The sequence below is a fragment of the Panthera tigris genome, chromosome F3 (assembly GCF_018350195.1).
Source record: "Panthera tigris isolate Pti1 chromosome F3, P.tigris_Pti1_mat1.1, whole genome shotgun sequence".
NCBI lineage: Eukaryota > Metazoa > Chordata > Mammalia > Carnivora > Felidae > Panthera > Panthera tigris.
Window position 1 is genome coordinate 42273288 of NC_056678.1, and position 25911 is coordinate 42299198.

The window sequence follows — 25911 nt, forward strand, 5'->3', positions numbered from 1 at the left end:
AGTGGGCATGGTGTGTGGATGAAGTCTTTGGGAGTTTTGGCTGCCAAATAAAGACTTTATTGTTGTCATTCCTCCTTTCCCAAGCTCCCTCCCTCCCCCCCCTTCCTCCTCCCTCCCTCCCCTCCCTCCTCCTTCTCCTCCCTCCCTGCAATCTGCCCATCCCTCCCCCTAACCTAACCTCCCCACCCCACTAGGATCTGGTAGAAGCAAAGTCAGGCAAACACAAGCGGGCAGGCACCACCGGGAGATCAGAACTTCTAGCTGGCTCTCTGCTGCCACAGCTCCACCGAAGGGTGGGGGAGGAAGAGGGGGAGCCTTGCCTGGGGAATAAACCCACAGCTCAGAGGAGAGGCAGGTGTGTGCAGGTAAGCCCAGTGGGGAGATGCGGGGGGGAAAGACCCCTTCCTCCAGCAGGTTTCCTCCTGCTCTGTCCAGCTGACGTTACTGATCTGGTCTCTACGTCCTCCTTGCCTCCTTCCTTCCTCCCACCTTTTTGCCTTTCACATGAGCTCCAGTTAGCCTTCCCCATTTCTTCTGCGCCCTCCTCCACTACCTTCTCTCCCTCATTCCGTGCCTACGTATTTGCCTGATGCAAAAGTCACACCTTCTGGGCGCCGATGTTTGCCGTCGCGCAGGGAGTTAGGCTGCACACAGTGTTCCTACACCTCAGGTGTTTCTATGGAAACCCGACTCTAGAACCCATTTCTTTGCACCTTTCGCATGCTGTCACGGGCCATCACAGGCACACACACGTCCCAGGGAGACAGCACTTTCCCTGCACACTCACGTAAATACACACACAATATGAAGGTGTCCTGTCCGTCCCCTCTGACTGCATCCGACGTGCAGAGCTAAACCACATAGTGACTGGGTGCCAGCACACACACACACACACACACACACACACACAGTCTCTGTCTCTCTCGGTCTCTCCATCTTGTCTCTCACCCTCTCACATGCCTCCCCAGCTGTAAGAGCAAAGAGAAAGTGGGTCTCCCACTGAGATAGCAGAGCCAAAAGAAAATCATGTGTCCTGAGTGAGGCCGAGCAGGGAGGAGATGAACCAGGGCAGGCGCTGGAAGGGTTTCTTCGTTCTTTAGAAATTAATTGGGTAGGAGGGAGAAAAAAAAAGTGCCTTTCCAACTTGCACAGTGTCTTCCCAGTAGCTCTGAATTTCCCTCTCTGGTCCAAACCACTTGGCTTTTGGAAAGAAAGGGAAGAAAGCAACCCAGCTTCTAAGCCTTGGAGGTCCTACTTCCCAGCTCTGGGGACAGTTCATTGATTTTTTTTTTTTTTTTTTGCCCCCTGTGGGCAGCCAGAGAAGATTTCTCTTTAAAGCAATTTCAAAATCATCCCAGGTTGGCGAGGGGTCCTTGTGGCAGAGGGCAAAAAGACGGTAATTCCTCCATCAGTCAGGGAGGGGGAGGCTGAAGTGGATAATTCAATGGGTCTCATTTCCTAGTAGGCTGGATCCCCTCCTCCACAACCTCCCCCCCCCCCCCACCTTATGCCTCTACAAAAGCAGAGAGAGTGCTGTCCCAGGACAGGTAGCGGTGGGCAGATCAGGGTTGCCAAATGTGGTCGGTCTTCAAAATTACCTGTGGGGGAGGGGGAGCCTACTAAAAATATAGACCTATGGGATGGAACCCAGGAATCTACTGTTGTTTAATACTCGAGGGGATCCTGATGGTCAGCTAGGGTTTGAGCACCTGAATGAGGGGCCTGAGAGAGACCCATGCCTGGGCAGTGTTAGCTGGGCAGAAGGGCTGTGTGGTTTCCTGGATGAGGACCGCCAGTGGAGGACCTCCAGGGTGTCCCGAATGGGCCACCCTCTTCCGGGGAGTGGGAACGTGCACCTGAAGGGACAGGGAAGATCTGCTGTGGGCCTCTTCCTTGCAAGCACCGGCAACCATATCATAGGGAACCTTCCAGAAAGAGAGTTCCCCCCCCAAAATAGCTCCAAAGAGCTTATGTGTCCTCTCACTTGCTAATCTGCTTGAGCACTGCACTGGGCCCTTCCCCATCCCTTCTAGATCCCCTCTCCTCCTGCCCAACAGCTGTCTGTTCCGATGTGCTCAGAGGATGGGCTGAACACCAAGCTCTGCACTCCCCCTTCACCTCCCCAGTGGGCAGCCCCACTTATGGGGCATGTGAAGGAAGCACATCCAGGCTGGAAGAGGCCAAAAAAAGCCAGGTGCAAGAGGTTGGGAGGGGAAGTCATGGATCACAGGGGGCTCCAGGGCCTGCTGAAGAAGTGAGCCTGTGCCTTACGTGGCCAGCATCCCTTCACCTGCTCTAGAAAGACTTCAGGTGGGGTTAGTGAATTGGAAAGACAAAGTGAACCTTCCCCCGGGCGGCTGGGGAGCTTCTACGGTCTCCAAATAGTTGATTCTAAGGCCCAAGTGTGGTCTCACAGGCCCCAAGGGAGGAGGTTGCTGGGTGTATAAGAGCTGGGGGAAAGCCACCAGCCAGTACCCACCTGGGAGAATCCCTACCTTTGAGTAGAGGGCAGGGTTGCCCTCTGGCCAAGTTAAAGAGACCCCATTGCTTTGAAAAAATGTCAACAACAGCTTAACATTCACTGAGCACTCAATTTAAACACATTTACTTATTTAACCCTCAAAGCAATCTGCTAAGAAGGAGTTAATGTGCCCACGTTACAGATGAGGACACTGAAGCTTAGTAGAGGTGGGAGGTTTGCCCACAGTAACCAGCTGAGCAACCGAAGAGTTGCAGGGTTGAGACCCAGATCTAGATAGAAGTGCTGAAGGCATCGGACAGATTCTTCTAGGCTTTCTTCAGGGGGTGGAGATACCGGGAGAGGGAGGCAGAACGAAGGATACGGTGAGGCGACAGGCTGTCAGAGGAGGACCGTCATCCCGTCCCATTTTGTCCTTAGTCCGTTGGAATGGAAAACTTGCTCTTCTGGACTAGTGGCCTCAGACCAAAACAACTTCATTCTGTTTACACTTTGCCTTGTGGTAGACGCTGGGGAGACAGATGGTCTCTCCATAGTAGTGTTATATTTATTTTTAGTATTTGTTGATCTGTGGTTCATTTTAAAGTCGCTTATCACACTTGTTTCCGACAACAGCTGAGTGAGGAATAGAGGGATAGGGAAGACTTGTTATCCCCACTTTACAGATAAGAAAACTGAGGCTGAGGACAGGGCCGCGTAACTAAGTAGCAGAAGATGGGCTGAGAATTCACAAATCTCCCTCCCCAGCGCCCCAGTCAGGCTCCCCTGTATTCTGATTCACCCCCAGTGCATCAATAGTGTGTTGAATTCATCATGCCTCCACAGCCTTTTCCTTACCTGACGACCACACAAGTCCACACAGCCCTACTTGGAGGCCTTAAAAGGGGTACAGGCAGCCTGAGGCTGTCTCACTCGTCTGTTCACAAATGATCACCTGATTCTCTTGACTTCGTCCTTCTGGGCTTCGGAAAGAGAAAAGGGGAGCAGGATAGCTTTCAAATGTCTGAGTTTAGAACGGAAAGAAGGAAGCGAAGAAAGAGGGTCATCCCAATGGGCACAGCCCTGGGGCAGGGGGCACCCCCATTCTCCACGGCAGGGATGCTGGCTGGGTTAAGCCATGGAGGCTTAGAGGTGACCAGCTAGGCAGGAAATCTGACAAGAAAAAAAACTACCAATGAGTACAGTTGACCCTTAGAAAAACTCAAGGTTAGGGGTGCCAGTCTCTCCCCCGCCGCTGCACAGTTGAAAATCGGCATATAGCTTTTGATTCCCCCAAAACTTAACTACTGATAGCCTACTGTTGACCAGGAGCTTCACCGATAACATCAACCAACAGTGGATAAACACATGCTTTGTATGCTGTATGTATTATATGCTGCATTCCGATGATGAAGTAAGCTAGAGAAAAGACCATGCTATTTTAAAACATCAGAAGGAAGAGAAAATACATTTACAGGGCTGTACATATATATATTGAAAAACATCTGCGCATCAGCAGACCCGCACAATCCAAACCCGTGTTGCTCAAGGGTCGACCGTAGCGTGGTCGCTACGGTTGTAGCGACCTTCTTCTGTCAGGCCAACCTGACTTCCAGGCTGACCCCAGTCCCACACTCTCCACGCAAAGGCAACTACCCTTAAACTTGCTCTTACTGACTTGGCAAACCCACGCGAACCTCAACCCAGCCCTGCCCTGCGTCTCAACATTAGTCCTGGGTTTCAAGCCTTAAATGAATGAATTCAGGAGCTAGGTAGGGATGCGGGCTATCTCACTTTAAAAATCAGAGTTTCCCTAGAGAACCTGCTCTTTTATAAGCAAACAGATGAATACGTGAAACCCCTGCCACTTGTAGAGACTTTAGTGTTCTACGACATGCCTGCGTGTGTGTGATTTCATTTCATCCCCACACACATGAGGAGCCTGGGGCCTGGGGAGGAGGGTCCGAGCCAGGAGTCAAGCCCAGAACTCCAATACTTGGAACTGAAATTCCAAATGAGAACTCTCGTAGGAAATGTTCTTAACTGGAGACAGTGAATGTTGGGCTGGGCTTTGCCCCCGTGAAGCAGCAGGTCTCTGAGAGCCCGTGGCCAGAACAGCGGGAGGTTAGTGCTTACAGCTGGTTAACAGGCGCCCATTGACTAAGCAGTGAACACAGCCCAGCAGAACGCTGCGAGACGCCCAGAACGCTGGGGCGGTGTGCTTGCAAAATTTAAAAATCACGCACACTTGTGACCCACCCTAAGGGAGTTTTTGATTGGACAGAAGGCTCTGGAAGGCAGGAACATAAGAAAGTGTGACTTCGGGCTTTGTTGGGGGTTGGGGGGGCAGGTTATGACTCTCTTGGAGTCCGGGGACCTCCACCGTGTCACACAGATTCTGCTTTGGGGGACGTAGGACATCGCTGTGTATTGCCGGGGCAATGGCTGAGCCGTCGGGACCTCCCCTCTGGACAGTTAGGCTCCAGCAGGAAGAGGCGTTGCCTAAAGAGAAAAGCCTTAGAAATGAGCTCTGTTTTCTCAAGAAAGAAGCATGGGCGCGCGCGCGCGCACGCGCGCACACACACACACACACACACACGCACGCACACACACACATACACACACACACACAGAGTGGTTGAGCCGTGGGGCTAAGAGAAGGGTTGCTGAACAGATCCAGTGTTTCTCCACGGAACAGGCACAGAGAACTTTTCCTCTAAAACCTCCTAATGGCTCTGAGAAGAGCGATCTTTGCTGGAAGCTCTGGACCAGCTTTATTTGCATGACTCGGGGCCCAGTACCTGGTAGACGCTTTGGGTGACAAGGGCAAGGAGGGGAAATAGGGAGCCCCACACCGCCAGTGCTGGGAAGCCTTTTGCTCATTTCCAGCTTCCAGGTAATTGGAAAATAAAGACGTGTCAAAACAAAAAGGGTCACGAAATTGGGGGCTTTAAAAAATGTTTGTTTTTAGCATATGGACCCTTGAAATGCATATGACTGTGCTATTTTCAAGAAAAGCACAGGGCTAGTAAACTGTTAATTCATAAATCATCAGTCAATAAGGGGTACGGACCCCGGCAGCAAGACTCATGTTCAGTTTACAATGAATGTCTTCTCTTTCCAGTCCTTTGGGGACTGTTGGATCCTCAGCTGGAGCTAACGTCAAGAATCTAACTGTAGGGTTCTTTGTGGTAGGAGGCCCGGGGAAATGGCCCCCGTGGACCCCCTTGGAGGAGCCTGCCTGGGGAGAGACCCCTCTGGACGGAGGAGGAGGGCAACAGAGGCTGCAGGGCAATCTCTTGCCTCCTTCCTGCTCATCTGTCTTCCCTCCCTCCCTCATTCCCTTCCTGTCCTCCTTCCTTCCCCCTCCCTTTCCCCCTCTCCCATTCTCAGTGTACTATGTAAGGACACGCGCGCACGCACATGGCATGTGAACCATACACATAGGTGTATGGTGCAGAGAGGGGAGTGTGTGTGCGTGTGTGCATGAGAGAGAGAGCAGACTAGGTGTCCTGTGTGTGTGTGTGTGTGTGTGTGAAAGGTGAAGGGAGACACCCTCCACCCCTCAGGGTTGAGCTCTGCCCTCTCTCCCTCTCTCCTATTTCTTGTCACACTCGGTGCCTCCTGAGCACCTGGCCCAGGACGAAGCAGCTGGTGCCAGGCTTCTATCATCTTCCTTTGAGCAAAGCCAGCAAGAAGCATGCAAGGGAGGAGTCTAAGCTGATGTGGGCTCAGAGGAAAGACAGCAAGAGGCCTGGAACAGATGCAGGGATCCCAGGGTCCAGATGCAGCTGGGGACACTCTGCGGCCCGCTCTAGCTCAGAGGACCCCAGCAAGCCTGTCCCCCGTGCCCCAGACCCCAAGAGGGGAGGGACAGACCACCACGTTGTGAGGAATCAGCAAGGAGGGCCTGGGGAAGCAGTGTGGGAACCGGGACCCTGGCTGCAGACCAGAGGGGAGTGTCCTACGGCTGATGGCCCTGTGGAGGGGAGGGAACAGGAAACCCCTCCCTGCCCCCTTCCCAGCCAGGGGAGGGGAGGAAGCCCGTGGGAGCTGCCACTTTCTGTCTGCAGCCCGGGTCTATTGCTTTTTCTCCAGCTTAAGTCAACTCAAACCACGTGACTCCCTCTGAAGGGTCATCAGAGCCACTGGGAGCACAACCCCCAAATATCCTTCAGTGACCTACTCCGCTATGTCACAGAGGCTAGCGGGAAGTTCTTCTTCATACCCTGTCTCAAAACCACCAACTCCAGTGGATATGGGGGCAGCAGTATCATGTCCGAAGAAATGAAAGTGATTTCCCCACAGCTTTTGATCCCTTCCCTGTTTATTTTCATAGGAGCCTCCACATCTGGGGAGAAATTCTTGGTATGCCTCCTGCTGGCAAAGACCAGTGCTGAGCACAGGGGTAAGGAGTGAGCAGGGGCAGACACAAGAGACAAGCGTGTGTACAGCACTTTCCTTCCTTTCCAGGACCTCCACGAGCCCTGCTCTGGAAGGCAGGAGACCTGGGTCTTTGTCCTGGGCTTGCTGTTAAACAGCTTCCTGCCCTTGCTTGGCAAGCCGCTTCTTCCCTCCAGTGCTTAATTTTTGTAAACAGTGGAGTCTGGGCTTGATTGGTGGATTTCAAACCATTTTTAGCAACGCCACTCTTCTTTCAAATACGCGCTTTGGCCAGTCCTCTATACATAACAGATTTGAAAACAAAGGGACTGCTCGGGTTGGCACGGGGGTGAGGTGGGGTGCCTCAGATCCGCCCACTCGGTCTCCCTCCCTTGGGGGTGCTCCACAGGAATAGAGGCACAGTTTGAACACCACTGGATTACGGGATCTCTAAGGACCCTTCCAGATGGAACACTTAGGACTCTGTTTCCTAACATCCCTCTTACAGGAACAAGGATGATTTTCTCCTGCTGCTGATAGGGAGACCGAGTGCTAGAGAGGTTAGGGTTAGGGTTAAGGTTAGGGGTTAGGGGTAGGTTAGGGTTAGGGTCTTCTCCAGCAAGCCCCAGAGCTCCCGATTCACAGCCAACGTGCTTTCTGTAAGGATGGCTCACCCTTGCCAGAGCAGGCTTAACACACTGAGCAGCTAGGCCTCTGGGCCGGGGGCCTGGACCCTCAAGCCCTTGTTATTTTCCCATCTGCTGGATACGGGCAAATGAAGAGTGCTTCTACAGGTCCCTCCCACAGCCCCCTGGCACCCATCCTGGCCAACTCTAGCCACCAACACAGGGCCCCTGACTATGGAGGCCCAGATGGCTAATGATCTCATGTGTCTCCTCCCTGCAGGTACATCACCTGGATCATGAGGTCATCCCTCTGCTGGATCCTCCCACTTCTCCTCATCTTGGCCTCAGTGGCCCAAGGCCAGCTGACAAGACGCCCGAGACCTAGGCCCAGGCCCAGGCCCAGACCCAGGCCCACACCCGGCTTTGTTCAGCCCCATGAGCCATCAGAGCCTACAGACCTGCCCCCTCCCCTCCCACCAGGCCCTCCATCTATCTTCCCTGACTGCCCCCGGGAATGCTACTGCCCCTCTGACTTCCCTTCTGCCCTCTACTGTGACAGCCGCAACCTTCGAAAGGTCCCCGTCATCCCACCCCGCATCCATTACCTCTATCTCCAGAACAACTTCATAACTGAGCTCCCAGTGGAGTCCTTCCAGAACGCCACGGGCCTGAGGTGGATCAACCTGGATAACAACCGAATTCGCAAGATAGACCAGAAGGTACTGGAGAAACTACCCAGTCTGGTTTTCCTCTACATGGAGAAGAACCAGCTCGAAGAGGTGCCGTCAGCCCTGCCCCGGAACCTGGAGCAGCTGAGGCTGAGCCAGAACCAGATCTCCAGAATCCCACCCGGCGTCTTCAGCAAGCTAGAGAGCCTGCTGCTCCTGGATCTCCAACACAACAAGCTGAGTGATGGCGTCTTCAAGCCCGACACCTTCCAGGGCCTCAAGAACCTCATGCAACTCAACCTGGCCCACAACATCCTGAGAAAGATGCCACCCAAGGTCCCCCCGGCCATCCACCAGCTCTACCTGGACAGCAACAGGATCGAGACCATCCCTAATGGGTACTTCAAGGGCTTCCCCAACCTCGCCTTCATTCGCCTTAACTACAACAGGCTGTCAGACAGAGGGCTGCCCAAGAACTCCTTCAACATCTCCAATCTGCTCGTGCTCCACCTGTCCCACAACAAGATCAGCAGCGTGCCCGCCATCAGCAACAATCTGGAGCACCTGTACCTCAACAACAACAGCATAGAGAGTGAGTGGGGGTGGGGCAGGGCCGCGGCCACGGCCACGGCCACAGCCAGGGAAGGGGAGGTTCTTATTGCCTCAACCCTTTCTTGGGAGCACTGGGGGGAGGAGGTGGAGCCAAAAAGCATCCGACTTGGCACTGGACTTCAAATCTTGACCATGTCACTTACTATCTGTATGACCTTGAAGAGAGAGGTCAGCTCTACAGAAGTTTTCTCATCTGTAAAGTGAGAATGGGAATAGTACCTTCTGTCACAAAGTCGATATGAGGATTTGGTAGGTTAACATCACGTGCCTAGAGTTCCACGCTCGGAGGGTAACAGATTGTCTTCCTCTGTCCCTTCTCGTTAGCCCCAGCTCCTCTGCCCTCCGATCTACAGGTGGTAGGGTTGACACAGAATAGAGTCATGGACATTCTCATGAAAGCGGAACGGTGACATTTAAATGCCTGCCCTGAAATGTCCTGGGCCTGTCTGCCGCAGAAGCTGTGATAGCAAGACTGAAACGAGGTTTAGAAGAATCTCTTGAAGATGTACACAGACTGGCAGCCGCATACTCAGGATAGGCAGCTGGCAAAAAAAAAAAGTGGCAGCCAGAGAAACATGTCAGTGTGAAGGCTCTTTCTGAATCTATCTGGAAGGCTAGACTATTTAGTCATATAAGATAGTACATTTCAGGCAGAATTTGCCTCAGCTGCACTTCTAGGATCCTGGGCTTTGGATAAAAATCACAGCCCAGAAGAAGAGGCTGGAAGTCCCAGTTTTGCTTCGATCAAAAATGTCAGGTCTGAGTAGAGCCATCAACAGAAAGCTTTAAGAACAAGGGAGAATCCCATCTGGTCCTTGAATAAAGCCAGGCTACATCCATACCAGGAACGCAGCCGCTATAGGATGAAGGGGACCGAGGGAAAAGGGACGTAGCCCCGAAATCATATCAGCAATCCTTAGTTTCCGAGCCAAAGAATGAGAGGGAGATTGTTGAATTTCGACAATCTTGAAACAAATGAATGGGAGACAAGTCTCGTTCACTCATCTGGAATAATTACAGAAAGTGGGGGAGGGCTTTCTTTTTTAAGTTTATTTATTTTGAGAGAGAAAGAGAGTGAACACAAGTGAGGGAGAGGCAGAGCGAGGGGGAGAGAGAGAATCCCAGGCAGGCTCATGAACCATGAGGTCACGGCCTGAGCCGAAGTCTGCCGCTCACCCGACTGAACCACCCAGGTACCGCTAGGGGAGGGCTTTTTCAAAGCTTGCAAAAAAACAAATTCAGGAAAAGGGGAAACTCTAATTTTATCCTGCAGGTAGTAAGCTGATGGCATGCATTACCCCCAGAAAGCTAGATGGGTCGGGAAAACAGGCAGAAAGAATACTTCAATAAAGGGCTCACAGGTTTCGATCGGGTTACGGAAGAGCAGGCTGCTAGCAGATAACCAGCCTTTTGAGGCTGAAGTCCGAAAAATCACACCCCTTCCACAGGTACCCCTTACCCCCAGCCTGTCTCCCGTGTCGCTGACAGACAGAATGGGCGGAGTGAGCCCTGGGTCAGTGTGATAACCACGTTCTCAGCAATGATCTTAATGCTGCCACCTGCCCCGTCCTTTCCAGTTTGCAAAATGCCTTCACCGACATTCTCTCATCAGAGGTGAGGGGCAGGTACCACTGTCCCCATTTTGCGGATTTGAACGAAATGTCAGGGTGGTAAGGTGACAGGCCAAAGTCACAGCGGTCATAGGAAGAAAACCCACCTCTGTCGGGGCTCTTTCTGCTACTCTGATGAGGAATTGAGAGGAAGAAGGAAACCAACATCAGCAACAATGATGCTGACCCCCACAGATGATGATGAAAGAGGCAAGGTTTAGGGAGAATAAGAAATTCATTTGGAAGGTGACATATCCGATGTCATCTGAGCAGAGGTGGAATCTCGTTTTCCATTGGAAAGCCGACCACAGCGTGGCCACTGCTTACCTGCCCAGCTTATCACCCTGGTGCATCTCATCGTGCTATTTATTACTCCCGGATGTCGGATGTCGCCGGGAGCTTTGCGGCCTCTGCAACTCTATCAGAATAGGTCACTCTCTCAGAACACCACCCCCCAGGTCTCCACCTGCGGTGGTCCCACCCACGTGTGAAGGTCCAGCTCGCAGCTTACTTCCTCCAGGACGCTGCAGAGTGAACTTCCGCTAACAGTGGTTGATCGATTCTGACTTAGTTCGTTCTGCAAATGAATAGAGTAAACCCATGCACCCAAGGTCACGGCTCCCCAAGGTCGGCCAATCCCAGAGAAGAGAACTCAATTTCTTTTTTATTTATTTTATTTTATTCTTTTTATTTTTGAGAGTGGGGGGAGGGGGTGGAGAGGGAGGGGCGGGGAGAGATGGACAGATCTGAAGCAGACTCCCCACGCTGACAGCGGCCAGCCCGGGGTTCTTATGCTCAGCCGTCCTTCCCCTCTTCCTTCCTCGTGTTTGCCTCCAGCCCCGTGTGTCCCGACCCCCCACCCACCTCGCTGGCTGACTTCTCCCTTCTTCCTCCACAGAGATCAATGGGACCCAGATTTGCCCCAACAATCTAGTCGCCTTCCATGACTTCTCCTCGGATCTGGAGAACGTGCCCCACCTGCGCTACCTGAGGCTGGACGGGAACCACCTGAAGCCGCCCATCCCACTGGACCTCATGATGTGCTTCCGCCTGCTGCAATCCGTGGTCATTTAGGCCTTACGCTGCCCCTGGGTCTCCTCTGAGCGCACTTGAATGCTAGTGGCCCACGTGCCGGTGCCCACCATTCGTTTTCTCTGTCTTTGTTTCTTGCTCCCAGCTTTGCCTTTCTCGTCCCACCTTCCTGAGGCAGGGCCTAGCCACACACGCCGCCGCACCCGCGGCTTCTAGAGCAAGACGTCTAAGGGCTAGATGGGGTTCACCCCGCTCACAGACACCCACAGCACACCCAAACCTCTAGCCCCAGGAGCTAAAGACTTCACATCCTCTTCTGTCCTCCTCCTCCTCCCTGTCACTGCTGGGTAAGTCCGGGCCACGGACTGACGTCGGAACTTGGTCCTGACCAAAGCAAGCCGAAGACGGTCGGGAGGAGCCCAGAGGTGAGGTTCGGCAAGTCCTGCTGGAGACGCCGCCATGATGGACAGCTCCGGCCCCAGAAGGCCCCTTAGCCAAGGATCCCGCCTTCTAACACTGCCACCCCACCTCCCTGCCCACTGGCACCACACACATCGTGCTGGCTCTTTACCGCCTGTGTTCTCCAGCAAGGAAATGCAAGGGAATGGCCGAAGGAGGGCAGAGGGTCGGGGTTCCTGCAAGGATCCGCTTCTGGCAGTCTCTTCACAGGGATAGCTGGGGCTCTCCTCAGCACACACCCTTCTGGCTGGGCCTCGCTCTTTCCAGAGGAAGGACAGGGAGGAACAGCCCAGGAAAGTAGCTTTAAGAACTAGTAATCGGCCAGCGGGCGAGGGGAGGGAGTCAAGAGCCCTGGGGTTGGGCCCTTGTGGGTGCAGATGGTCCCACAGCCCCTTGCCCGTCTAGACGAGAGGCTAGGCCTCGGGCAACACAGTGTCCACAGGGAAGGGTGCAGAGCCACTAGCCCTGCCCCGCCATCTGTTCTCGATCAGTGTGGACGGCCCAAGCCTCTCCAAAGCCCGGAAGCAGTTCACGAGAAAGTGTTCTGGAAGAGGCGGAGCACCTGGAAATCTCCCAGAAGCCTCCTCCACCAGTTCAGATTGGCTTCCCCCTCTAAGGCAGACGCATCAGTGACACCTGGTGGCTGCTACAGGTCACAGCTGGCTCCCGTCTTCCCCCTCGCCTCCCTCTGGGGTGGTTTCACGAAGTCAAGGAGCCGGCCTCAGGTTCCAACTTGAAGAGCCAGGGGGGGAAGTACACAGTCTCCCTCTCCTCTGGGATGCAAAGGGCGCGAAGGTACAGAGGCCTTGAGGCCAGGGGCTGATTCCTATCGTGGGTGAGCACAAGTGGGAACCTTCAGGAACGCAGGTGAGGATATGGCTCGTTCCTGTTTGCTGTCTGACCTCGCCGGCCCCTTCTGCCCTCGGTCCCCACATCTGTGCGCCGGGGCCTCTCCAGCATTCATGCTCTAGTCTGCAGCTCCACTCTTTAAACCATGCTCTAATTATCTAATATTATCCCTTTCCCTTGCAGTAATTTATTCCCTACCTGGACTGTCTCTCCCCTCACAGTTCCCCACCCTCCCTGCCTGGGCCAAGTGAGGAGCTTGACAGGCCTCCAAGCAGAGCCTGGGCCCCACAGGACCTGCTCCCATCCCCTGTCCCTTCTGCCCTCCAGGGGACGCGGCCCCTCTACAGCTCCCTAGTGTGTATGTTGGTGGAGGTGAATGTTCTAGAAATAAGTAAGACACCGTGCCCACCCTCGTTAGGTGGAGAAAAGTTCCAGAGATGTTTCAGAAATTGGATCAAGCCGGGTCCTTAACTTCAAGAAATTCCCACTGTACTTGATCTCGTCTTTCTCTCTTGCTCATTTACGGAAAACGGGGCCCGTTTCATCATAGCCTCCCCCCGCCGTGCCCCCCACCCCTGCTGTGCTGCCATGTAACTGCCTCATTCTTCGTAGCTGCAGCTGGTTTCTCCAAGGCTCCTGCTTAAAGTCAGTATATCACTGTGGCTATAAGCAAGCTGGTGCTAAGCCTGGATAAGCCCCCCTTCTGCACCTTACCCACACCTTGCAAGCCTCAGCCCCTCACATGGGGCCCTCAGGGGGAGCACAGCTCCTGTGGTTCCCCTGAGGGCAGGGGTCATTTCTGGTCCTGCAAACCTAAACTGTTTCGCTCCAGCAGCAACACAATCAGCATCATCCCATCGGCCCGTCTAGATTGTCTGCTTCCTCCGTTGCTCCCTGCAGCTGTAAGCCAGAGGGGATTTCCCTAGGATTTGAGGAAGCCCCTCCTCCACGCACAAGTTCATTCTTTCAGTGCCATTGACATCTACGCGTCCAGGTGTGTAAGTAGGTGTGTAGGTTACTCTACATAGATCTGTTCTTTCTTCAAAACCATGTTAACTTTGTGAAACAACTTCTACATTCCAACACGCTTCACAGCAGAGGAAATAAAGTGATATGAAAAATATCCTGCTTGAACTTGACAGTGTGAACAAGTCAAGAGCGCCTTGGAGCTATCTTGCCACCCTTCTCCTCCCACCGCCCACCTCTTACCTGCTCTAAGGAGATGATGGGTGGAGAAAGGATCCGATTCCTAAGAAACTCTAAGAAAACCATTCCAACGCCTTTCCTCGGCAAATTTCTCCCAAACTCACAACGGTCATAAAAAACTATTCCTAAAGTCAGATCGGCAATCTGAGAGTTACATTTGAAGCCCAAAGGCTTGGATTCTTTCAACCCACAGATATCAAATTGTTGGGGGTCTCCCACAGGCTCATTACTGAGCCAGATACCGAAAGACACAAAACAGTCACCGTTCCTGACCAAGGAAAACTTACGGTTTAGTTGCGGAGATGTAGTTAACAAACACGAAAGAGTGGCAAAGCTATATCAAGGGCCGAGAAGAGAGATTCTACAGGCCTCGCAGAAGGGCAAGAACCGGGTGCCCAGAAATCTGCCTTCAGACAGAAGGTTGATTTCAGAAGTGGGTTCGGGATCCTCCCGGCCTACGCCATTTTCTTTAGGCCGAAAACTGCCAGATACTGCCTCACCCTCTAATACCTGCCTTAGTTCAGTGGACATCGACTATGTGCAAGGTTCCCAGCTCAGAATTAAGGGTAGGCCATATCCTTGTCCATGCCCTTGAGGAATTCTTAGCTTGGTAAAGGGGAAAACCCTTGGAGTAATTCCATGTCCTAAGTGTTCGTAGCAAGGCATTGTACAAAGAGCATGGTGGGGAGGGCCTCTACCTCTGTGGAGGGACGCCAGAAGGACTCCTATCTTTCGAGCTGGATCTTAAGGGATGAATCAGATTTTGCGTGGTGGGGGAAAGGGCGGGGGGGTGGGGGGTGGGGTGGGGAATCACATAACCAGGAGAGAAAAGCCAAAAGGTAGGAAGGCATGGAGTATATAAAACCTGCAGAGTGTGTGTGTGTGTGTGTGTGTGCATGCCCGAGAAAGGAAGAGGAATGTGTTTAGGGTCACAGAGTGGCCTGCCTCAGCAGGGAATATATACCCATTGTCCAAAAAACCAGGAGGGTTCCTGAAATTTCCACCCCCGCCCATGCAAGGGGCAGCAACGGGGTCAACTGGCCAGACTCCTGTCCCCACTGCCTGCCACCTCCTTTCCATCAGCATGCCTTGTGCTTCTCCTAATGAGACATGGGGATTAGGAGGGCCTCTGCACTGCCCTCCCCGTGTGCCACAACCGCATGATGGTGAGCGGGCTCCCACAGATCACACACATGCACGGAAACTAGAGCGTATGGAGGGAGAGCTTGTAAAAGCGGGAGTAGAAGCTGGGACGCGGTCTAGGATGGGACTCCTGAGTCCGAAGGGCGCTCTTTGCCGGGATGTGGGGGACCTGCGCATGCGCCCTAGGAGACTGGCTCAGGCTGCGGGCCTCGCCGCCGCCGCCTCCTCCTCCGAGTTGGCAGAGCGTGTGGGAGGAACAGTCGTGGGCCAGAGTCGTCACGGAGAAAGTGGGGAGGGAGAGTGGGAGCAGGCGGCAAGGGGAATGAATGAACATTCGCATTTGCCTTGCTTGCAGGGAATTAATGGCGTGGGTTGGGGGGGGCGGGGCAGAGCCCAGCCTGACTGGGGTCTGGGGTGGGGGAGAGTTAGTCTCCGCCTGCAAAGCTGTGGAGAGAAAGTGGGGGAGGACAGCATGCCAAATGTGCCATCTGCTTCCTGGGCACCCTGCTGGCTCCAGGGCTATCTCTCCCTCCACCAGCAGAGCCCCCGTTGGTGACTGTCTCCAGATGGTGGGCTACCAGGGCCACAGGAACATGCGTATCTTCGGTGACCGGGTCCTCGGGCTGGGGGATGCCTCCTCCACACCAGCTGGTGCCCGGGAACATTGCAGGCCAAGCACTGGCCCTTGGGCCAGGCTCTTCGATCTGCCCCTTCACCTGGTATGCCAGGGCAGAGATGCGTCCTGCCAAGGCCATCTGTTCTGAGGGCATCGAGGCACATGATCTCAGAACTGGGGTGGGGGATGGGGGATGAGGTGAAAAGAGGCAGGGTCATATGAACAAACGACAACTCTCTGGCCTGAGAGTCAGAAATCTAAGCCCTGGTCCTGGCTCGGTGTGACCTTGGGTAAGTCACTGCACTTAGCTGGACCTCGGTTTCTTATCTGTTGGGTAAGTGGTTTGGACTAGATGATCGTCGGGGAGCTTCACAGCCAGGAGTCAGTATGTGGTCGGTGGGAGGGAGTAGGGAGCAAGGGGCAGCAAGGAAGAACCCCCCATCCCCAGGCAAGCACGCAGGCTGGCAGAATACAGGGGAACCCCTTAGCCTGAGGCACCAAGGAAAAGATCCCCTCTCCTGATACATACATCTTTGGTGGGGGTGGGGGGAGAGGATTCTTCTCGGCCCCCTGAGGACCCCACACAATGCCTCCTGGTGTTCATGATCAGGAATTCCTTTCTAGGGTCCACCCTCAGTGGACTGAGAGAATTCCTTGTGTCCTCCTTGCCGTCATCATCGTCATCATCACTGGAGAACTTGAAGCCGGGTCTTCAAATCCTGCCCCAACCCCGTTCACCTTCTCTTTGAACTGCCTCCCTCTGGTGACTTTTGGGCAGTTATAGCCCCATGTTGGGGCTCCAGGTGGTGGGTGGTGGTGTGGTCAGAGTGCCTTAACTCAGCCTCTTTGAATCTTCGGGTTCCATCTGGAAAAAAGCAAGAAAGTCAAGCCCCATCCTTCTGAATGCTCCCCCCACCTGCTGTCTGTTCCCTTAGGGAGTCGGAACTGCCAGCCCCCTCAGAGCGGCCTGGAAAGGAGAAAAGCAGCAGACAAAGAAAGAGGAGAGAAGAGAGTGGGAGGTGGGGGGGGGCGGTACATGTGGGGGTGGCAGTGGAGGAGGTAGAGGGAGAGAGAGAAATTCCCAGCCACCGAGCAAAGGAATAGGATGGGGGACCCGCTGAGCAAAGAGAAGGGGGAACAGCTGGAGACCAGCAAGAAGAGAAGTCTGATTGGCCACACGCTGGCCTCAGCCAGCGCCCCGCTGTCTACCCTGGCCCACTGCAGACGACCTTTCCAGCAGAGTCCCTACTTCTCGGGAGGCTGCGAGGCTCTGTTCCTTCGGAAACAGCATTGTGTGGGGTAAGGTTCAAGGTTTGAGGTGAGATTGGTATGCAAATGAGGGGCTGTGGTGCAGGCTGGGAGGGACTGGGGTGGGGGGGCAGGGGGATGGAGGGAGTTTCAGCCTCTGGGCAAGAGAAGTTGGAAGGGGCTGCTGGGCGTTGGGGTTCGGGGGGGCAAAAGCTCTGATGAAAAAAATCATTCTTGCCACTGCAGAGGGCTTACCCTGGGCCCAGCTGAAATGAACAAAGGAGACGAACGTGCTAGATACTTCTGCAGCTGCACTATCAGAAACACGCCCGCTCCCTCACACCCGCACCACACACATTCCCTGACCCGTCTGTGCCTCTGTGCAGGAACTCGCGCAGACGCTTCTGCTTACGTGCTCATCACGCACGCACGTAATCACTGGTGCACACACGCAGACATCTAGGGAACTCTCTAGATGTGTACATGCCCCCCCAGCTACATGCAAGGAACACTTTCTGTTCCCGTGATCATTTGTTTCTAAAAAGCTGTATTTAGGGGTGCCCCCGGGGAGGCTCAGTCGGTTGAGCTTCCGACTTCGACTTCGGCTCAGGTCATGATCTCACAGTTCTTGAGGTCGAGCTCACTGCTGTCAGAGGGGAGCCTGCTTCGGGTCCCCTGGCCCCCTTTCTCTCTGCTCCGCCACCACTTATGTTCTCTCTCTTTCTCTCCAAACAAGTAAAGGTTTTTCTTTTTTAAAGCTGCATTAAAAAAAAAAAAAAAAAAGCTGCATTTAGGAAGTATATTTTATAACTAACGTTCTTTTTACATTATATGTCAGTTTTTAAAAGCATGAACTCTGAGCGTGCTAGGTGTGCCTTAGTTATCTCTGCACCTCCAGAGAGGAGTCCAGTGCCCGGAACATAACGGACACCCCATAAATGTTTGTTGAGCAAATGTGTGATGGATGCATGATCTTTTAAAAAGCCGCAAGGCTCCTTGATGATGAGATTTCTCTAAACCTAGCTTGGTGACTAATGATGGTACTCTGCGCGTGTGGTCGTTAGGACATTTGTATAAATGCACGAGTGTATGCCTAATTAGTAGGGAGGTGTGCAGACAGGGAGCCTTGCATGAGATGAGTAAACGAGCCTTTGCCAGGTGTCTACACGTGCCTGTGTGAGCGAAACTCAGCGTGTGTGAGAGCCCACTGGCACTGAAGTTGGGTGGCGGTGGGAGGGGCTGGCAGGAGAAGCCCCCTAGACAGAGCCCCAGCCGTTAGGGGGCTTGCACACGCGATAGATACACTGAGTGTATAATGACAGGGAGTCGGCAGGTGTGGGGGTGGGAAGTGAGTCGTTCCCGAGAGAACCCTGCCTCTTGGGCGGCTGCCCCTCCTCCTGCCCGTCCCCCAGGACTGGGCTCCGACGTGATTTAACCTCCTCCTCATTTCTGCTGCCACTGCCTCCCAGGGTCCCCATGAAGCTCCTGGCTTTCCTGAGCCTGCTGGCCCTGGTGCTGCTAGAAGCAGGGACAGCTTCTCCCCCAAAGGGGAGGAAGAGGAGAGACCCGACGAACGAGGAAGGAGATTCTTACGAGGTCCTCAATCTGGGGAACTACGTCCCTGACCTGGACAACTACGATGAGGTCATTGACCTGAGCGACTATGAAGGGCTCATGGACTATGAGGACCAGCTCCCTGAGGTAAGGAGCACACAGCAGACCAACTGTGTTCCCTGTAAGAACTGGGTGTCGGGGCCCGGCCCCTCTCCAGCTGCCCGCAGTGCAGGCATCTCAAGCCTCCACGTCTTTCTCCAGGAGGTGGAAATTCTTGTCCCTCCATAGGAACTTATCACGTAGATAATGCTAAGAAAGAGGACAGCAAAAGTTCAATTTCTTCGTCGGCTTCTAGTAAACCTGACGGGATCCCCCATAGAAGTCATCTGTAGCCTGCCGTCACATAAGACCATAAGCCATGTCTCACTGGGTGGGAGTCAGCGACGTCTTCATATTCTCGCTAGAAAAAGAAGCTCCAAACCCCATCTGCTCTGTCTTCTAGTCTGAAGTTCTTTCTCAGCGCTTCCTGGCCTTTGCAGGGGCTGATCTGCAGCCCGCACCCGTTGGCTGCGTGAGCTCAGTCAGTGCTGAGCAAGAGGAAGCGTGGCGGCCCGGGCGACCCAGAGACACGGATTCCAGCTCTGGACAGCTTGGCCACCAGCCGCCTCCTTGATCCCTGGTGCTCTCCTCTCTGGGCCCATTTCCTCCTCCATGTAAGGAAGATACTGGACCAGATGCTCTTTAAGAAGTTCCCTTCCTCCCTCCCCCTTTTCTCCACAGTGACTCTTTGTAAGTTTGAAATCGGGCACTGAGGTCCGTAGAGTCCAAAGTCAATAACTGGCCTACTGTGTGCTACGTGCTATGTCTCCAGGTCAAAGCAGGATCCAGCCTGGATCCTCCAGCCAGGATCGGTTCCACTCAGAGCACGGTGGATCCAAGGGCACTCTCGTCAAAGCCCACCGTGGCCAAGCCTACTATGCTGGGCCTCCCAGGCTCCCCAAGCAGCCACGGTGAGTTCACGGTCACAGGTCTCAGTACGCATAGGTCACAGGCCATGTAGCCGTGACCCAGCCCTGGGGCTACTACAGTAAAGTGTGGTTGGGGTAGGGAGGGAAGGGTCGGGAGCTAACCTTTACTGTAAGGGAGAGTTAAAAGCTAACCTTTACTGTAACCTTTACTGTAAGCTGTCCCTACTGCTTTTTGCTGGATAGGAGGCCAAAAAGAAAAAGAAAAAGAAAAAAGAAAAGCAAGAACTCTGCTCTTCCTAGCAAAGCCACCCTACCTTAATTAACAGCATCACTAGGGGAGCGGGTTGAGTGGTAATTAGATTAGAGACAATTAAAAGCCTGCAGAGGAGAATAAATAACTTTGTGGCTGTCACTTGGCATGGGGGCAGATGAAGCAGTCATACTGCTTTTCGGCTCTAAATTCCCCCTTAGCAGCTCTCTTCCCCTCCCTGATGCCCTCCTGGAGACTGGGACACCGGCACGTCTGACAATAAGGGGTTGGCACTCTTTGGGGATCAAACTGAAGCAGGGGAGGGATGCGGTTAATTCCTGACTTGCTTGTCCCTGGTCCCTGTTCTCCTGAGATATTTGCCTTGGATGGATCTAGTGTATCCGGGCATCAGTAGGAACCCATGACCTCTCGGAGCTGTAGCATCCCGGGCTTAAAAAGACCATAAAAGCCCTCAGCTTGATGTGCCATTCAAGGCCTTGGGCTAAGAAGGGCCCTGAGGTCCTCTCTGCTCCACCCATAGTGGTCACTGCCTGCAAAGAAAAGCTGCCTCTTAATCTCGGGGCTGTGTCCCTGCTAACAGATTTCGCCCTTGAGTTGGATGAGCGGTGGTCTCCCGTAATCTCTTGTAGTGGCAAGTAACGGAAACTACCTGCACCAGTCGGTTGTATGAGCCAGCAAAGCCGTCCCAACTTTTCAAAGCCAGTTTGGGCTTGAAGGCCTGACTTATGTCTAATGACCACCGGTCATGGCATGAGAACAGGAGAGAGCTATTTCCTGGGATGCTGACATCATAAGAACGGGAAATGAATCCTAGGCAAGCACTGTCCACTCCGTCGTGGCTTCATTCTGCTTCTCGGAGCCAGACAGAACGTGTCTAACTCCTCGCCCACAAGGCAGATGGCAGGACCAGCAACCATTAGCCATTTCGCCTAGTTCTGCCTTTACTTTATCTTCATTGTGCCTTTGGGGACCAGAGAGGAGCCCCTATGGAAAAAAGACCAATGGATGTCCTAGAAACACCCACACGGGCCCGGGAAAACCTGCATCGGATTGGGGCCTGATAAGAGGACCAGTGGGCCGAGACTGGGTGACAACGGGGTGAGGATCTGCTCCTCTTAGGTTGGGGGCTGAGGGCCGGGCCGGGGGCAGCCCACGGCACTGCCTCGGCGCATTGCGACATTGAGTTCTAACCGTGGCTCAGACACTCCCTGGGGCAAGGGCCGCCGGTCCCGGAGGCTGAAGGCAGTCTGAGAAGGGTCTCCCTGTGTTCTGCCTTGCAGCTGAGCCAGGCCTGCCTACCTGTCTGGTATGCGTGTGCCTTGGTTCCTCCGTGTACTGCGACGATGCTGACCTGGAGAGCATCCCGCCTCTCCCCAAGACAACCACTTACCTGTACGCCCGCTTCAACCGCATCAGCCGGATCCGAGCTGGAGACTTCAAAGGGCTGAGTATGTAATGCTCTGGCACAGCAGGAGGGCAGGACTGGCGGAGGGAACCCCACGGGCCCTCCCCTGGGCCCCAGCCACACGAGCTGTCACACAGCGTCCCACCTGTGTTAGCCTTTCCCTGTTCGTTTCCAGTCTCCCCAGCTACCAAATGGAAATAGCCCCAAGTCTCCCTGATTCCTTTCCTTGAAGATGTTGGATAACAGAAGTGACCCGCCCACCTTTGTTCTCCCCAAAGCTCTGGAAAGCGGGGAAGGGGAAGATAGGATCAGGCCTCCATTTTCAGGATTCCCAGCCACTACAGCTCTGTGCCCTCCTGGCCTCTGGACAAGACCAGGCTACGTCGATTCTCCACAGCACTGACGCCATTTATCCATTTTTTGTTTGTCGTGTTTTCCTTCTGCCTTATACTTATTCCTATTCCTATTGCTAACATTCCTAAGGCATGTTATTCCTATGCCTTATACCCTGCCTCAGATAGGAAACCTGGGCTCAAATCCAGATGCTAGCACTAAATCCCATAGCCTTCTGGGCCATGGCGTCCTTTCGCGTCAACTAATGGTGAAGGGTGGGGGTGGGATGGGTCTAAGGATTGGTGGGCCTATTGGGTCTTGCCCTACAAAGGTTTCTACCAAACCCATATCCATGGGCAGCCACCCCACAGGACAGAACTCCATAAGAAAGTATGGCCGAATCTGAGGGCTTTCCCAGGAGGCCCTGGTTTATCACGTCATTTCTTCTGGCTTGGACCTCACACGGGTGGAGAACTGGCTGGCATTGCCTATCTTTAAAAGGATGGGGCAGGGTACAGGTAGGTCCAGCAAGGGCCAGGAAGGATAGCGCGTCTCGTGACTTTCTGTATCCTCCCCCGTACCCCATAGCAAAACTGAAGAAGATCGACCTTTCCAGCAATTCCATCTCCTCCATTGATGATGACGCCCTCCGCCTGCTGCCTGCCCTGCGGGACCTGATCCTCCCAGAGAACCAGCTGGCGGCTCTGCCCGTGCTGCCCGCTGGCATCGAGGTCCTGGACGTCCGCCTGAACCGGCTCCAGAGCTCCGGAATACAGCCCGAAGCCTTCAGGGTGAGCCAGGGCCTAAAGTCCTCCATTTACCACTCTCCACGCATGCCCACAACCACACGCACACACACACACACACACACACACACACACCCTTGCCCTCATGGGAAGTCCCTGCTCCAACGCTATCCTGGGTATGAAAATCGAACCCCATTTTCTTCATCTGTTCCCATTTATTAAACTTTTTTTTTTTTTTTTTGGTTTCAAGAAACTGATTCTGACTCCAGAAGAGGGTGTCTTACGACACGCCATCCCAAGAACTTCCAGGAAAAGGAAATGCAGGCCTCATGGGCTTGTTACTGGAAATGGGGGAGGGGGGGGTGGCACCAGAAATGAGAGTCAGCAGCTCTCCCTCCGCCTCTTCCGGCACATGGCCTCTCGGCACGTCTGTCCCATTCACCTCTTGGCCCCCGCAGCACCTGCGCCCCTAATACTTAGGCTGTGCTGTGGCTTGAGATCGTGCTGGCTCCAACCCTAACCTACCTAAAATTTGGAAAAAAGTGGGCTTTGGAAAAAAGCCCACTACTAACTGATTTTCTCTGACCAAGTGCTTGCGAGAGACCATCTGATGGATCTCTGGCTGGCCACTCGTGCTGGGAAAGGCTAAACCCGAGGCACAAACGTGGCCCCTGCGACTGTCCCCTCAATGGGGCTCTGAGAGCTCCAGGAGTGGTGCCAGGGAGGCCGCGAGGAGGGGCTCACGCCCAGCTCTGCCACACGCACCCGCTCAGCCTGCCTCACGTGTGCTTTGGGCTCTCACTCTGCCGCTCCAGACGTTTCCAGAACATTCTCTTCACAGCCACTCCAGGACAAGATTTGGAGACTTCTCATTTGGGAAAAGTTGAGGCTGAACTGGGATGGCCCCTTGTCCTCCCTCCCACCCCGTCCGCGCCCCCTCTCCCCCGCCTACCCCTCGCTGCTCCTCATTACCAGCTCCGGCAGGCTCCCCCAGCTGCCAGACCTCAATGACAGCAGCTCTCCTGCTGCCCCTGGTGAGAGTTAGTGCCTGTGAGCTCCCGAGAGACTGGGCATCCCGTGCAGCACCCAGGCCTGAGCCTGACACGTGGCTGAGGCTCAGGAGGCCCTCAGTGAACACTGGGGCCCCGCTGGGCACCTGTCACTGCCAGGTCCCACGACCCCTGCCAGCCTCCCATGCCCTCTGCCTCCTCCCCAGGGGCTAGAGAAGCTGCAGTTCCTCTACCTGGCTGACAACTTGCTGGACTCCATCCCCGGGCCCCTGCCCCCCAGCCTGCGCTCACTGCACCTGCAGGTAAGCAGCCTCCCCAAGACCAAGAGCATTGCAGAGAGCCCAAGGGCATCCTGAGAATGCGGTGGGGTCTCCTTCCCAGGGAGCTTACTGGAGGCTTGGAGCAGAGGTCTTGCCCAGGCCATCGCCCACAGCCTCGGAGCGACTGCCTTCCTTTCCTTCCGAAGATGCTTCCTGTCCCTCAGCATCCTTCACCCCACCTCGCCAGCGGCTGGTTCCTTCCTCTGTCTCCTCCTCCTCCTCCTCCCTCCCTGCTCTCCACATCCATCCTCCACAGGCCTTCTCTCCTCACCCCTTGCTGCATGGCCTCGGCCTCATGTGCCTCGGTTTCTCCACTCCCAAGAGGGGAGCTGGTGGGGAGAGCGGATTGATCTGTGCCTTCGGCGCTGCCTGGGGGCAGACTCTCCAGGGGGAGGTTTGGCAGCTGTCAATGTGTTCTTTCCAGAATAACATGATAGAGACCATGCAGAAAGACGCCTTCTGTGACACTGAGGAGCACAAACACAGCCGGAGGCAGCTGGAAGACATCCGCCTAGACGGCAATCCCATCAACCTGGGCTTCTTCCCCAGCGCCTACTTCTGCCTGCCTCGCCTCCCCACCGGCCGCTGCTGCTAGCTCACCGCTCCCCGTGCGGCGGGAAGGGTGCAGGCCTCGCCTCCACGCGGTGGTCTGTCATCCAGGCCGGAATCGGCCCCCTGATCCAGTTGCAAAACTCACCCTCGCCCCCTGCCCCCACGGGCTGCACACGCGCACGCACACACACACACATGCATGCACACATAGATACACACACACACACACACAGACATATAGACGTGCACGCGGAAACATAGACATACACACAGACACACGGACACACACGCGGGCACACGGACACAGACACGCACACAGACACACACGCGAAAGCGTCCCGCAGTAGCCAAATTTGCATTTTCTCATTCTCTTTCCTTAGCACCTTATGGCTCCTGACTCAGAAAATAGCAGCGTCTGGAGCAAAGCTCACTCCCATATTCGCCATCCGTCCTACCCACACAGAATGCCGGGAAGTCATGTACGAGGAAGAGGAGGAGGAGGAGGAGAGAAAGAAGGGGGAAGTGGGAGAAGCAATGGCATGCGGGAGCCAGCTCTTACTACGAGGCTTACAGAACCAATTATTACACTTCCCAGACTTTTGTAAGCCAGTGGCCGAACAGGGCTTTCATTCAGGATTACATTATAAGCTCGCATTTAGATATATGATGTTGAAAGCGCATGTAATAAATACTCAAACTCATGACTTCCCAATTATTTTACTAGTAAGCAATAAGTTCTTGAACTTACTCGCATCCGTGATGTAGTATCCAGTGACGGGCCCCTTAGTGCTTGTTTTTCCCGACAACACTTCCAAGTGATGTCACATGGGTAGTTTGAAATCGGCCATGGTGAGAGTTCTACCATGGAAATCAGTAAACGCGACCCATCGGGATTCTCTGAGAGAGAGAGAGAGAGAGAGAGAGATGGTTGTTAAACATTTGCCAGCTCACCACTGAGGACAGAATAGCTATGTCGCCCACCAGGGTAGGGTGGGGTTTCTATGAGGCTTGCTTTATTTTCTTGCTCTTCCTAGGCCAAGGGCTTCCTGTTAGATTTGGAGGGGGACATTCATAAGGATGGAGACTAGGGGCGCCTGGGTGGTTCAGTCGGTGGAGCGTCCGACGTCAGCTCAGGTCATGATCTCGCGGTTCGTGAGTTCGAGCCCCGTGTCGGGCTCTGTGCTGCCGGCTCAGAACCTGGAGCCTCTTTGGATTCTGTGTCTCCCCCTCTCTCTGCCCCTCCCCTCCTCATGCTCTGTCTCTCTCTGTCTCAAAAATAAATAAAACATTAAAAAAATGTTTAATAAAAAAAATAAGGACAGAGACTGACAAGAATCTTCACCTGGATGCCCTCCTTGTAACGCTTACCTGTTCCTGGCACACTGGGGACCCTCTGAGCCCGGCTCAGCCGGGGCGGTTCAATCCTTCCCGTGCTCGCTTCCGTGTTTAACCACCAGAGGGCAGCCTTGCGCAAGGATAAATAAATAAATAACTAGCAATTACTCACCTGCAGCCTTGGGTTCTGGGCGAGGTCTGCTGTGATGGGAGATGGGAAGAAGGCCAACTATGATCTAGCTGACTTGTTCCTTGAATCATGAAGACAGGAGAGATGTCGCCCTTCTCCTTATAAGGAGATGTTGGGCAAGAGGGACGTAATAGATGGGCGCTTGGCAGCAGGTGTTGACTGAAGGATAAAAGGGGGTCGAGGCAGGCAATTGACTCCTTCATCCAGCAAGGATTTTATCGAGCACCTACCTGCCCGGTGCCAGGCACTGTGTTACATGCTGGTGATCTGATGATGTGCAACAGACGTACTCCTTTTCCTCCTGGAGCTTAGAGTCT

The 25911-nt window shown here is 54.1% G+C and overlaps 2 protein-coding genes across 2 annotated transcripts; both read left to right on the plus strand.

The window, feature by feature from the left end:
• The first annotated feature begins 221 nt into the window (after positions 1–221).
• Positions 222–13820, plus strand: LOC102957408 (proline and arginine rich end leucine rich repeat protein). Its single transcript, XM_007086490.3, has 3 exons — positions 222–365; positions 7748–8727; positions 11256–13820. Exons 2-3 carry the CDS (start codon positions 7764–7766, stop codon positions 11429–11431), a joined length of 1140 nt encoding a protein of 379 aa, XP_007086552.2. The 5' UTR covers positions 222–365; positions 7748–7763; the 3' UTR covers positions 11432–13820.
• Positions 13821–16693: 2873 nt separating this feature from the next.
• On the plus strand, positions 16694–24276 carry OPTC (opticin). Its single transcript, XM_015539418.2, has 7 exons — positions 16694–16961; positions 18380–18611; positions 19336–19474; positions 20984–21151; positions 22030–22232; positions 23404–23499; positions 23942–24276. The coding sequence occupies exons 1-7, from the start codon at positions 16768–16770 to the stop codon at positions 24110–24112; spliced, it is 1203 nt and encodes a 400-aa protein (XP_015394904.1). The 5' UTR covers positions 16694–16767; the 3' UTR covers positions 24113–24276.
• Positions 24277–25911: the final 1635 nt, after the last annotated feature.